General features: G+C 38.7%; 3 protein-coding genes across 6 annotated transcripts; 1 reads left to right on the top strand and 2 right to left on the bottom strand.

The window, feature by feature from the left end:
- On the bottom strand, window positions 1–4,510 carry c4h1orf159 (chromosome 4 C1orf159 homolog). The gene is made up of 9 exons (XM_034869701.1): window positions 4,300–4,510; window positions 2,901–2,981; window positions 2,719–2,803; window positions 2,172–2,267; window positions 2,011–2,067; window positions 1,521–1,655; window positions 1,330–1,355; window positions 1,160–1,184; window positions 1–334 (listed from the first exon to the last, which is right to left on the bottom strand). The coding sequence occupies exons 2-9, from the start codon at window positions 2,970–2,972 to the stop codon at window positions 231–233; spliced, it is 600 nt and encodes a 199-aa protein (XP_034725592.1). The 5' UTR covers window positions 2,973–2,981; window positions 4,300–4,510; the 3' UTR covers window positions 1–230.
- A 654-nt stretch (window positions 4,511–5,164) lies between these two features.
- Window positions 5,165–9,693, top strand: LOC117943524 (interactor of HORMAD1 protein 1). 4 transcript variants are annotated; one of them, XM_034869695.1, is made up of 8 exons: window positions 5,165–5,250; window positions 5,579–5,644; window positions 5,946–6,090; window positions 6,914–7,050; window positions 7,170–7,218; window positions 7,315–7,399; window positions 7,679–7,794; window positions 7,910–9,693. In XM_034869695.1, exons 2-8 carry the CDS (start codon window positions 5,592–5,594, stop codon window positions 8,615–8,617), a joined length of 1,293 nt encoding a protein of 430 aa, XP_034725586.1. In that variant the 5' UTR covers window positions 5,165–5,250; window positions 5,579–5,591; the 3' UTR covers window positions 8,618–9,693. The 4 variants fall into 4 exon arrangements, with proteins under 4 accessions (XP_034725586.1, XP_034725585.1, XP_034725587.1 ...); XM_034869694.1 differs by having other exon boundaries at window positions 5,168–5,359; XM_034869696.1 differs by having other exon boundaries at window positions 5,169–5,359; window positions 5,952–6,090.
- On the bottom strand, window positions 9,018–12,959 carry kbtbd12 (kelch repeat and BTB (POZ) domain containing 12). The gene is made up of 6 exons (XM_034869692.1): window positions 12,716–12,959; window positions 11,039–12,191; window positions 10,680–10,950; window positions 10,367–10,517; window positions 10,037–10,234; window positions 9,018–9,941 (listed from the first exon to the last, which is right to left on the bottom strand). Exons 2-6 carry the CDS (start codon window positions 12,109–12,111, stop codon window positions 9,772–9,774), a joined length of 1,863 nt encoding a protein of 620 aa, XP_034725583.1. The 5' UTR covers window positions 12,112–12,191; window positions 12,716–12,959; the 3' UTR covers window positions 9,018–9,771.
- Between the last annotated feature and the right edge of the window lie 536 nt (window positions 12,960–13,495).

Below are 13,495 nucleotides of genomic sequence, written 5' to 3'. Positions count from 1 at the left end.
TCAATTTCACACTTAAATTATTATTAAATAGCAATAAAGTAAGAGCCCTCGTGACAAGAATGCAGCAGAAGCAGCTACAGTTAAAGATGGCCACCTTTGAACAAGTCAACTCGAGGTCTTTCTTTACCCTGCTGGACCTCACACGATAACTAAATCTAACATCGTTCCTGAGCGTTCTCTCTCTCCTACCTGCGCTGGCACTCCCACCCCTCCACCTCCTCCTTTTCCTCCTACACATTATAGACCTGGGTGGTGGATGTGGTGGGTAAGGTGTCATTATTCAGTGTTGATGTTGCTGAAGGCCGCTCCCTCCTTACATATCTCTGCTTCCTCACTTCAAAAGAAACACAAAACAAAAGAGAACATACAAATCACCTGTGAGGAAAAACAAGAGGAGACATGCACTGGAATCAGAGGATCTTTGCGCTATTTTGCATGATTGGGCTTTTAAGAACTACGTTTATGCCAAAGATCCCCTTTTTCTGTGAATACAACTAGGCGTGCACAATCTCAATTTACCCTGTTCACAAATTCATTGTTAAATTATTTTATTTTATTGACTTTGATTCTCATTTAATTTTACGAGCCAACTGCATCACAAACGCTACTACTTTCTTCTGTGATTTTTAAACATAGACTGTGTAAAATAGGTTTTAAAGTGCTCCCAAGCGTTGCAAAGCTTTCCGTTCTCTTCATAGAAGCCTGTCTGTTTACAGATTTGAGGTGATGTGCAATGTGCTACAGGTGCCAAAACCTATATAGCAAATCTGTAGAGTACCTGTTTGGGACTGCCAATTTGTTTTGTTTATTCGTGGTCCATGTTTGCAATAAACATTACACATGGTGTGAAAAAATCCAAGGCAGAGAATCTTGCTATCAATTCTAAACTGAAAATATTGTGATTCATATTTTTGTCCAAATTGTGGAAGCCTAAATGCAAGCCTGTCTTCGCTACAACAGTCCTCAAGTACAGAATGCTTCTCACTAATGTTGCCAATTACTTGTGTGTAAACGCTCCTACCCAAACATGTTTTGTACTCCAGTGTAACGTTTTGACTGCTTTGTGTTACTCAGTAGCGCCACATAGTCTTGAAACCTGTTTAGCAAAGTCAACGAGTTTCAACACAGGTAGTGTGTAGAGATAGTGAAGTCGTCTTACCTGTTGAGGAGGGGATCATGACAGCCTAGAAGGCAAGAAATAATGACATTATAACCATCCCTTTTGAGACATTTTTAGAAGTGAACATTGTTGAGACAATAAATACATTCTGTCTTTACACGAGGCTCCACTGTAGTGTGTGCTAGGAACAAACAATAAAATTAACTTACTGTCTCACTTGGTTGGAATATGAAGGCTGTAAAAGTACACAAAACAATGTTACATTTGAGTTTAACAGAGTCAACATCAATTATTAGAACTAAAGCATAGCAATAGCATTATGTTGGATTTACTTGGCGGTGAGTCAACAAAACCCTCCCTGTATAATTACAGTGGATCATCAGAGCTGTGCTGTTTTTACCCTTGTTGCGGCGGTAGAAGATGCCCGGGAGTCGGTTGGAGCGTTTGAGGTAGAAGAAGGAGGCCACAGAGAGGATCAGGAACAGGCTGATCAACAGTGTCCCCAGAAGAAGTGAGGCTGCCACACCTGGCCCTCCTGCTCAGAAACATCACAGAACCGGAAAGGGCTGATGAGAAACATGGTGAACGTCTTACCAGCTGTTGCAGACATTTACATTTTATACCCTCATATACAGCTACATACCTTTGGATTCTATTTCTTTTTTATTGTAATATCAAAACTATATTTGCCATTAAAATATATTGACTTTAAAAGACATTTGCTTTAAAACTGAATTAACAAGGTTTTTTTCTAATAATTGAAACACATTTACAGTGTTTTTGCTAATAATTTAAACTTATCAAAACATGACAGTAAATAATTAAATAATATAGCCTACATAGGGAAATTTGTAAATGAGTCCATTAGGACTGTGGATATGATATCTTACCAATTTTAGGAATGACAGTCGTTACGGTTGTGTGATTTTTTCTCTCCACCGTATAGTCTAGGGAGCACACAAAGAGGGCACATTAAATAAAAATACATACAAAACAAAACATTTAGATTTGTCTAATAGTTTAAAAGTAATAAGTTCCCAGTCCTCCTTACTGTAAGCGCAGACTGTTATGTTCTCCAAGTCCACAGCTGCGGAGTCACAGAATATGCAAACAGTGTTGCTGTTGTCAAGGACACGCAAGAAGCATCCTAAAGAATTAAAAACAAGAACATATTTCACATTTCTTTGCCCTTGGATACCTTTGCAATAATACAATTTTAATTTCCCCCTTCAATTTAACAGTCACAAGATAGAGATGACCATGAAAAAAATGATATAATTTTCACATTTTTAAGAGACAGGTGCTGAAACTAAGTGTTTCAGACAAAGGGTGAATACAGGAACATGCAGCAGCCATAAGACAAATACAAGTTTTTTTTAAACATTAAAAGCATGTAAACATGTTTTAGTATTAACACAAAAATGAGCATAATATGGAACCTTTAATACATCTCCTCACTATGGATTGTGTGACACATCATGTCACTGTGGCTAATCTAACTGATTATGATAACATAATACTGATGGTCAAAACTCTTAGTACCATCCTTCATGTGTGTGCCAACTTGAATCAGAGCAGTTTGGAAACATCCACATTACCTGGTTCACAGTGGGTGTCATTTGAACATGAATTGTTCACTCTCTGCTTCTCGCCACAGCACTCAAGGGAGTTTTGATGTAAAGCCTACAGACAGGACATTATTCACAGATGAATAAATCAGTGTTACCATAACTGATCAAAGAACAAAATGGCCCTTTGGCTGAGTAACAGTCTTTTCTACCTTAGTTACGGGTGTCTCAGGTCTGATAAGAATCACAGTTGCAGCCAAGACCAAAAGGAACGACAGAGCCATATTCAAACCCTTAAAGATCAAACAAACTGGAGTTAGATACACATCCATTACTTTGAAGAGGCACACTGTAGACAGATACCCGTTTAGTTTGAGTCACATTTGAAGTCTTGCTGTTTTGTTGTCTTACACAGCCGACAATTATCTTATTCTTTCTTACGGCATACTTTTTGATCCCAGCAACAAAGAGGCGTAGCACAAATTTCTGGGCCCTGTGGAAAGGCATTTCCTATGGGCCCCTCCCTGCATCCACAGCTATACATTCTAGCATCTTTTTGGGCCCTCCTCACATGAGGATGAGGGCCCTGGGTACTCTGTCCCCCCCCCCCCACCCCGTCCGACGCCCCTGCAGTATTAGTTCTAGTCAGTTTAAAACTTATGTCACGATAATGCCTCTCTGAATGTATTCACACTGGTCTGTCCTCCAAGTATTTACTAATATTGGGTGGAATTACCTTTTTTATATTGTTACATGTGCACTATATACACACCCAGGGACAACAGATGGAAGTTAGGATTGTGCTATATCTGGTGCAGTATTGCACACTGTCGCTGTTGACAACATTTATTTTTTCTTAGGCTTCTTATGGTAATTGAAAAAAATAGGTATTCTAGAAAGATCATTTATTACTCTATCTTACTGTAGGCAGCAGTTTTATGGCTATACCAAAACGTGAGCATATATCTTGCAGATTCTGCACCAGATAATTTAGACAATCCCCAGCCCTTTTAATAACTTTTGAGGTTTCTTGCAAGGCTGATCTTATGTTTATTAGAGTCAACGTTAATTTAGAAGTTTTGCTCCCCGCCATATGCCACAAAACAGTGTACCACATCAGGATTTTTAAGTGCATGTCTGATATTGTCTCTTATAAACAAAGCGTATTGTAACTTGCCTGATATTATCATTTGATAAGTTTCATTTATATATATATATATATATATATATATATATATATATATATATATATATATATAAATACACACATATACACACAGCTTAGCTACTTTGCTGCTTATCTTTACACCTACGTTTTTAAATGCGAAATAATTAATCAACATGTTTAATGTTTCAGGAAATGGCATGACATGTTCTAACGTCAGTTGAGTTGCGGATACAACCTGCAACCAAGGTGTTTAGCTAACGTTAGCTAGCACCTGTCACTGGGATGAAGTTGTATCGTAAGTGTGCTAGCAGTCAGAGCTAAAATAATGATGTCGGCCTAAGACATAGCTACAGATTTGCTAATCTAACTAACATTATTTAAATATGTATTATGTGGTATGTACAATCACATACTGCAGCTGTACATAAAAAAAGTTAACTCACCAGCCAAACACTAGGCTTTGGCCTGAGAAAACCGGACCAAACTCCTAGGTGTGGTTTATTGACCGTCCAGCCAGGTCCGCCGCAGAGGTATTGTCAGAAAGTCAGTTTTGGTTTTGGCAGATCTGTCATCAACACACCTCCGCAGTTCAACCACAGATAGTCAGTGCGCAGCTCATAGCTACCTGCTTGCTTTCATTTAGCACGGACACTTCCGGGTAGGGTTTTCAAAATAAAACACGGACTGGGTGTTTTTTCATGTCTGCGTAGAAAACAAACAAATGAATATGAAATATGCTGCTATACTACTACTACTACTACTACTACTACTATTACAAATAATAATAATAATAATAATAATAATAATAATAATAAGAAGAAGAAGAAGAAGAAGAAGAAGAAGAAGAAGAAGAATAGGTCCATAATAATATACTACAAACCTGAGTACTTATTTAATTTCAGGATTTGCAATATGTTTTGTTGTATTATAAAAAAGCATAACAATAACATCTCAGGGTGTAATATAATTGTGGTGCGTCATTAAAAGGCCCACTGAGGACAAAATATCGTTCAATAAAGTACATACAATATTTTGAAGTTAAATGGAAAAAACTGCAGTATGAATGAAATTAAATATTATTGAAATGAAAGGTTTCTGAATTTTAATTCACTTTTTTTGTTGGCTTGGATAAAGAAGACATTACACTGAATATATACACTGGATAAATACATGTGATGGAACCAATACATCGTAGTAAGTATTTAGATGTATATTGTAAGTTAATTTAAGTTTAGCTGTTTTGGTTCTGTCAATGTGTATTTTGGACTTTTTTGACGGTCATTGAATGCAGCTTAGCCTCGCTCAGTCTGGAAGGTCACTTGGCGGGAGACTTAAACCCTCGCGAGCTTGCTTACTGCTCGTTTCCGAGTTCCCCCTCTTCATTACGGTGTACTGTAAGTCTAGTTAAACATATTTTAGGGTTTAGTATTACACCCACGAAAAGCAGTGTTCACTAAATGTAGGACAACTAGCAGGGCTTAACGAGTTTTTGTAGCTAAACAGGTAACTTAAATTTAAATTGACTCCATGTTAATTAATTAAAGTTAGCTTGCTAGCTAGCTAGTGAAGTCCTTAATGCTAACTTAACGCTCCACAGCTCTGTGGATTAGCTAGATTAACGCTAACTCGCATGATTAATTGCAAATGACAGCAGCTGAATTTTTAATCTTAGGAAGACATAACTTGCTGAAATTGCTACTAACTGGTTATATTTACAAACAGGTCGTGAAAGGCAATGAATCATACGAGGAACATAAAAGAAATGCTGAGCATCCCAACTGGAAGCAGGTGGGATGCTTTTTTAACAATGACTCCTAAGCTACTTCTCTCCAAATGTGAATACTTATAATTAAAAAAAAAAAACAATTGTTATATGACGCTGTGGTTAATAGTTCTTAAAAAGTGAGTCTTAATAGTCTTAAAAGTTTTAAGACGCTTGACCATCAAGCCCTGCATTTGTACAGCCAATGTTGAATGTGTGTGTCTGTGTTTACGTGATTTCTGCAAACACTGTCTCTGTATTGCTGCACCGACAAATTGTGTGTTTGTGTTTTCTTTACTTATCAATCATCGTGGGCAACCAAACAAGCAACAGAAATGTATCCACTAGCGGCTACTCCAGTATCACAGACTCTCAGTTATTCTTTGGGTCTCAGTTTTGGCCTGAAAATTCTCAAGGCATGTCTCAAGATATGAGTTTGTCAGCCAGGACATCCCAACAAAGTTCACAAGAGGTGAGATTGATCAACTTTATCTTAAAAGTGGTTGTTGATGACGTGAGGCCATAATTTCTTAGAATTCCCAAATGCATAGACAATCCCAACTGGTTTAATGGCGGTATTACTTACACGTATGTTACGCTATGTTACATTCATTTTATTTCTATGTGAGCAGAGTAATGGGTCTAATGCCACAGCCGATGGGGATATTTGCAGGTGTGTCTTTGTGAGAAAAGCAAAAAAAAAGATTGGATTCTATTTGCGAGCCACCACCTTTTTGTGCTTTTGTTCCCATTAGTAATTTTATACACAAATACATTTCATAAATACATATAGGTTTTTACAGTATGACAATATTTAATGTGAGAAAATAGAGATTTCTTCTATCAGAGATTTTGCTATGTTTTTTATACCATCAGTAAAACAGAATTGGTGATGGTGCATCAACCAATGTGTCCATGAGCAAGACACCTAACCCTTAGTTGCTCCAAAAGCGTGCAACTTCTGACATATATAGCAATTTTAAATTGCTTTAGGTAAAAGCGTCAGCTCACTGTAATGTAATGCAAATGTATTCTTTTATTGCATTAAACATTACTGTTGGACTCTTCAATCCACATAAATGGACAATGATGATTGAGTGCAGTAATTCAGGAGGCGACTTTCTTTAAATTATGTAAACGTTCTCCGTGTGGTGGATAACATCTAGGCCAACTGTCATGGAAAACTTCACTCAGTTTATAAGTCCATGAGTAAATACAGGTTCAATAATCATCTTCACACAGATTACGTGAAAAATTGTTTCTTAACCTTTGTTGTTTCTTTTGTTTTTATTTAGGGAAGTGACCCAAAGTTTTCAAGCAGTTATCACACTAAACCCTTCCTGTTTGGAGAATTAAAGGACAAGAGCAAAGCCTTTGGAATACTGGATAAATTCGAAGAGGACAGGAAAAAAGCAAAAGAAAAAACTGACAGGTACATTTCTGTATCACTTGAAACATGCAACCTTCCTTGACGTTATACTTGTGGGATTATCAAAAGTAGTAGGCCTAATCACTTCTGTCATTTTTACATCTGTCTTTTTGTTTTAACAGTGACCTTTTAGCCAAAGAATGTTTACATTTTCGAGAGACTCTCAACAATGTGAGTCATCAAAGGCGTCCCTTCTGTTGCTTTTTTTCAATTACACAGCTCCTCTTTGTAGATGTAACACGTGAAAAATGCTGACATGTTTTTCAGATCCAACAACTGGTTGCTGGCACAGAGAAAAATACTTCTGTATGCCAAACCGTCCTTGCGAATGTTGACAGTTTGGCATCAACATGTAAGTTTTCTAATTTATTGATCTGTATTTTTTGTTGAAATGATTGGACTGAGAGTTGCTCTCAGCATAATGTAGATCTGGTTAGTTTAGTAAAAAAGGCAGTCAAAAACATGTATTATTGCCAGTAGATGGTGCTCTTTGCCCAATGGTCAAACATTGATTATCCATAATCTCTACCAATTTCAGAAAATTTGTTGCATTTTTACATTGTATTGACTTCAGTTGGATTTAATATTTGTTTTATATATGCATTTATATATATCTATTGTTTCATTCTAGTGCACAGTAATCTTAACAGTCTTCAGCGTGACATTTTCAAGCAGTTTGAGACATTTTTGAATAAAGTGAACTCCCAGAAGGACATGATGACTGAACTGGAGGAGAGGGTTCAAAAGGTGAACAGTATGCATTTACCTTATGGTCAGGATTGCTGCGGTTTCAATGAGTAGAAAAGTTTTGTGGTTAATAAATATTTCTGATTAGTAATGACTGTTCATTTTTACCGTTTAGAGTCGGGACACCACAGCAGAGCTTGGTTCAAATATGCAAAGCTTAAAGAATAGTCTGGAATGTCTGAGAGAGGAGCAGGAGAGAGAACGAAACATGCTTGAAGAGACTCTGAAGCTGCTCAACACCTTAGTCTCGAAGCACTCAGCCAAACCCACCCGTGAGAGAGTGACAGACACTGCCATCCAGACATCACCAGGGCTGGTACAGCCTTTCTCCAACATCCTGCAGGAGAACAAGCTTGAAAGCACACAGCTTACAGGTAACTCATACAACCTTGAGCACAATTCAGCTAAAGTTCCCCCTCCGGGTCCCAGCTGTGTCGCGGGAAAGAGGAAATTCACTCAGAGAAGCAATAGAAGGCGTAAAAAGAGGCCACTGGTGCTCTCACAAAGGAATAAGCACATTGTCACGAATGAAAACAGTCGACCCCTCATGAACTGTGACAAACAACAAAATGTTTCAACCCCTCTCTGTGAGCGCCGGGATTTGCACACGGTAACCAGCCAAAACAGGGAGGCAAGATCCATAGCTGAAGGATGTTTCATCACCCCGCTCAGCTGCTGGTCTCAGGACAGCAACAGCTCGGTGTGCCTTGCAGGAATCGAACCCATCATAGAGAAGCTCTCAACTGCGTCCAAAACAGGGACCCCAATGAAACCCGAAGGGTTCTGGCAGTTGTTTGACATGGATCACGATGCAGGCTTTTAGAAGGATTAAAGTCCCAGAAGAACTCAGAAGAGTGGAGCATCTGCACTTATTTTTAGAGTAAAATCTCAAAATGATAGTTATATTTATTATTACTAATTATAACATATGTTAGTTATAAAGTCGTTCAGTTTTTTGAAAAATGAACACATTGATAAATGTTTTTTGTCTTGGTGGAAGAGCTGTGCAGGGGTGTAAAGAGATACTAATAACAGATGAGTTTAGGATAGACTGATCTACAAATACACATATTTAGTTTATAAGTTTTTCTTCTGACAACAAATATTGTAACACTAAGTGTCTCTGCTGACTTTTAAAAATTAAGTTATTTTGCTGACTTAACATGGAAAATTAACAAAAATAATTGAGTTTTTGTGTTCAAATAAACAACCATGTTCCATAATATCGCTAAGGTGCATGTTTATTGCAGAAAAAAAACAACATGTTATTATACTTTAGCAAGCATACCACAAATAGAACAAACAAATGAATTATTACAGTATTAAATAATCAGATGTATATGCACAGTCCATTATTATGAATAGAACTGCTACAAGTAGTTACTAGTTAGTTACTAATTACAACATATCTTATGGATGCAGCTTCTCCATTGTGACAATTTGCCTTTGTTGTGTATGGCAGTAATTAAAATAAGATTTTTGCCCGTTCGGACAAAAAAACAATCTGAAGATACCACAGTGCCCTCTAAACTCTGATGCAATTTGTTCACTATTTTTTTAACATTTCGCACTAAACAATTAACCACGGAAATTATTGGCTGATTAATCTGTAATTTAAATAAGTGTCAGTTGCAGCCCTAATTATAACTATAGTGTATGTTTAATGTCAAAAGAAACAATTTCTTTGTGTTGCTGATAATGCTATGTGCCACACAGCTGCAGGTTTTAGTATTTAGTATTTATTCAGTATCTGCAGATGTTGCACAATAAGATAAAAAAGACAAGCATACGGTATTTACAATTGATCTTTCTATTCTCATAACATCTTACATAGCAACATGCAAATCATTAAGCGTAGATACTCTTCTATGCGGGCACTAAAATCCTTTCTGCCTTTGCCCAAGCAATAAGTGCATTAATAATTTATTTATTTAGCTAATTCTCCCATAAAGACTTTAACCTGATCTGACAAGTGTGTCACTGTTTAACCAAGTCTGCAGGAGGGGACATGAGTCCTCTTGGGTTAAGTTTTGCCACTAAGCAAACGTCATAGTTGTCATGCATTAAAGCGTGCCGAGCCACCACTGTCCACCGGTTCTCCCATGGGTCTAGCTCCAAAATGTCCTTTGTTATATCATCATGGCGATCTAAATGTAGTTAAGAAACAGTGAGGGTAATACAGTCACTTGGAAACATCTTTCATACACTTTTCATTCATTTGAAATGGATGTTCTTTCCTTACCTGCTCCTTTGTAGTATCCACACACATAGATCTTGCCTCCCACCACTCCTGCGTTTGAGGCATTAGTGCGAAGTGACAGGTGTGCAGATGGGAGAGGAGGTCCATCCCTCCAGTAATCCCCGTCTGGGTTGTAGATCTCCACAGCATCGAGGCAGCGACGTGATTGCCCACAGTCGACACCCTCACAGCCGATACCTCCTGCAAAAAACGTTTTTATCACCAGATCCTTACATGAATCAGTGCATAAAGCAGGAGCATCACAATATTGTGTATACTGTATGTATACCAAGAGAGACTTAAAATAAAAAAAAACGAGTCAAATAATCTCACCCATCACAAAAATTTCATCATTGACTACAACAGCACTGCAGCGGTACTTTGAGTACTTCATGGGCCCTAGCTCTGTCCACTTATTTGTGTTTGGATCATATTCCAGGAGGCGGTTACTAAGACGGTCAGGCTCATCATCCATCCGGTATGACTGGAGGGTTGAAGGGGAGGTAGGGTGTGACAAAGCAGAGCAGGTGCAGTCAGAAAGGAGTCACATACACATACTGTAAGAGCTCATATTAAATGTGCACATGAAGTCTGATCTTTTAGAGTTCACAACAATTGCTAAGAAGTTTAAGATGTTTGACATCACCTGAGGTGTTCGGCCACCCATCGCATAAAGGCGATCTTTCATCTTGACCACGCTGTGATAGGCCAAAGGCATAGGCAGGGGTGCTGCACTGCGCCAAGGTCCTCCTTGCAGAGACCATCGTTCTACACAGTTAGTGATGAGAAACTGATCCTTCAGTTTCATCTGCCCACCCAGCAGATACAGAGTGTCACCCAGTGAACCCAGGGCATATGAATCACGGTACTCTGCTGACGTCAGGTGCTCCCAACTTCCTTGGGCCTCTTCTTTGTACCTGGCGACCAAAAATGATAATAAGTAACCTCTGTGTTAACCGCTGTGTGCAAATACAGAGCTATCAGCTGTGACGCCTAATATCTCACCTGTAAATCTCAACATTCATGTCCCTCTGTCTGGCCATTCTTCGTGCACCTGCCTCTCCTGCCACTATAATATCATTTCTTTCAGTCACAATCCCAGCACACACATACCCCAGAGCCTCTGCATAGCGAGGTGAAGTGATATAGTAGGTACGACCTGTGGATGGGGCATAGCAAAAGCTGCGCTCAGTGTAGGTCCCATATCTTGACCTAATCCCACCACCATCGTTTCCGATACAGAGCAGCAGATCTGTGGTCTCCATGCCATACCGCAGCTTTAGTTTGCGTGGGGCAGCTGAGGGATGCATTGCTGTGGTCTCCAAGGCTTTATTGAGCATCTGTAGACATTCAGCATTAGCCAGCAGGGCCGTGTTTCTCTTCATCGCCTCTCTTAAATAGTCAGGATTTATCAGTGGCAGACGGACCTTCCTCAGTAACTCTGGAAGGTGCAGAACACGGACTTCTCCATCCATCAGAGTGCTGTGTTTGACCCAGTGAAGGACCACATCTAAAATGGTCTCTTCTCGTGAAACATTAAGGTCATCAGAAGTCAGGAGCTTTCCTAGCTGATGGGCCTCCAGCTCCAGGACCTCCTCATTTTGGCAGACTTGGACAAAGTGCTGCCTCAGAAAGCGCTGAGCATGGTCAGCCAGTTCCTCTGCACCAAGGTCCCGGGCAAAGTAATACACACCAAGGCAGTTGGAGGCATCCATGTTCTCGATCATGTGCTGCCGACAGCGAGTAAAGACGTCATCCATTTGCAGCAGAAAAGCTGCAATAGAGATGCCTTGTACATTGTCGTTAGTTAGAGGAAGATCAGAGCAGTACATGTAGTTCAAGAGGAGGGACAAGCTGTCTGCAGGGGTGTCACGAAGGAATATTTCTCTGGTGTTGCACTCACGCAGGCCACATGTGAACATCACACGAAAGTATGGACTAAAGGCGGATAGAACGACCCGGTGACAGGGAAAGCTAATGCCCTCAGCAACCAGCACCACATCTGTCAGATGCTCACTCTCCCTCATCTTCCTCAGCTGGTCCAGCAGCACCAGCCCATGTTTGGCTGTAAGATCCATTTTGCCTCAATGTTTTTAGTTACAATAATATTTAAAAAGTTACATAGGAAATTTTATGCAGTCTGGTCAGGAGATTGTCTCTAAAAGAAGATTTAGAAAAAAAACTAATGTTGAGCATCCATCAATATCATATCACACAGCAGTTTATTAAGCACAGGCTAGTTTGACATTTACTTGTAATACTAAAATTGCTAGTCAAATCAAATCTCAAATCAATCTCTTTTTAGATTGTGAACGTTTTGTACGTATTTGTTAACCTTAGGTTTCCTGACAATGTAGATAAAAGATAGTATGTGTTGTATTACCTGAGTAACCATAATAAATCAATTTAACATTACAAAGAATGTAACCATTTAAGCATATTTAAGCATTACAAAATCCAATTTTTAAAATAGCTAAAAATGGCCAACCTATAGTGATATTTTCATCGTCTTCAGTTATTAAGCAGCCACTATTTTACTATTTTAATAAACAACATTTCCTAATTAGTCTTAGATATAACAAATATTAGCAACATTCCCCATTGTCCATATAACATCCTAACTCCTCTAAGTTAGCACTACATCTGTCCACCTCCTACAGCAATCCCTTGTAAAAGCCTTACCATACATCAGCTCCTGTGTTCTTAGGTCTAAAAGACCAGTAAATGCCCATGTTTTTCATGTATCGTTGATGTTGCCAAATGTGTCAGTCGAGGGTCTTAGAGAGGGTTTGAGCAATTGCAAGAGATAAAGATATGTACCCCCTCCACTGCTGTGGCCCTCTGAGCTACTAACCCAAAATAGACAGTGTTGTGTCAGACAGCAAGTAGGTCAGAAGGATTTGAGTGATCAGAAGCAAGTTGGTTTTTAACCCATGACAGTGACACATATCGTGATGTATTTTGACATTCCTAATATGACTCATTGGCATTATATTATACTATCTGATGAAAATAATTCTCTATTCCAGTTTGTTTGCCTCGGTCACGTGTCTTGCAGCTCTGGAATGACTGCAATGAATCATTGGTCCTAGCTTCAGGTTCAGGTTTCATGATGGCCCTCTCTTAAAGGCCCAGTAGGCAATTATGCATGCCCACATGTTGCAAAAATCAGACCTCGTCTATTAAGTTTGATTCATAAAATCAAAGATCCTGAGATTGTTGCACCAACCACAAAGTTTGTAAAGTATTGTGTATTTATACATCTTAGTTTCTGTCTTGCCAGCAATGTGTTGGATATCAAGTGACCATTAGTGGATTAGTTTCTTTGCTTTTAAAATTCTACAAAATTACAAGTATTTTGTTCAAAAGAAGAAGACTCACTTAACTGATAATTTGAGCTTAAGGTGACATTTCATGGTTCATTTCCTTAACTTTTGCTAGTGAATGGAAAAAAAATGAAAG

This window comes from Etheostoma cragini, chromosome 4, assembly GCF_013103735.1.
Source record: "Etheostoma cragini isolate CJK2018 chromosome 4, CSU_Ecrag_1.0, whole genome shotgun sequence".
Classification (NCBI taxonomy): Eukaryota; Metazoa; Chordata; class Actinopteri; order Perciformes; family Percidae; genus Etheostoma; species Etheostoma cragini.
The sequence above is the reverse complement of the archived record's forward strand: the minus strand, read 5'-3'. Positions and strand labels throughout refer to the sequence as shown.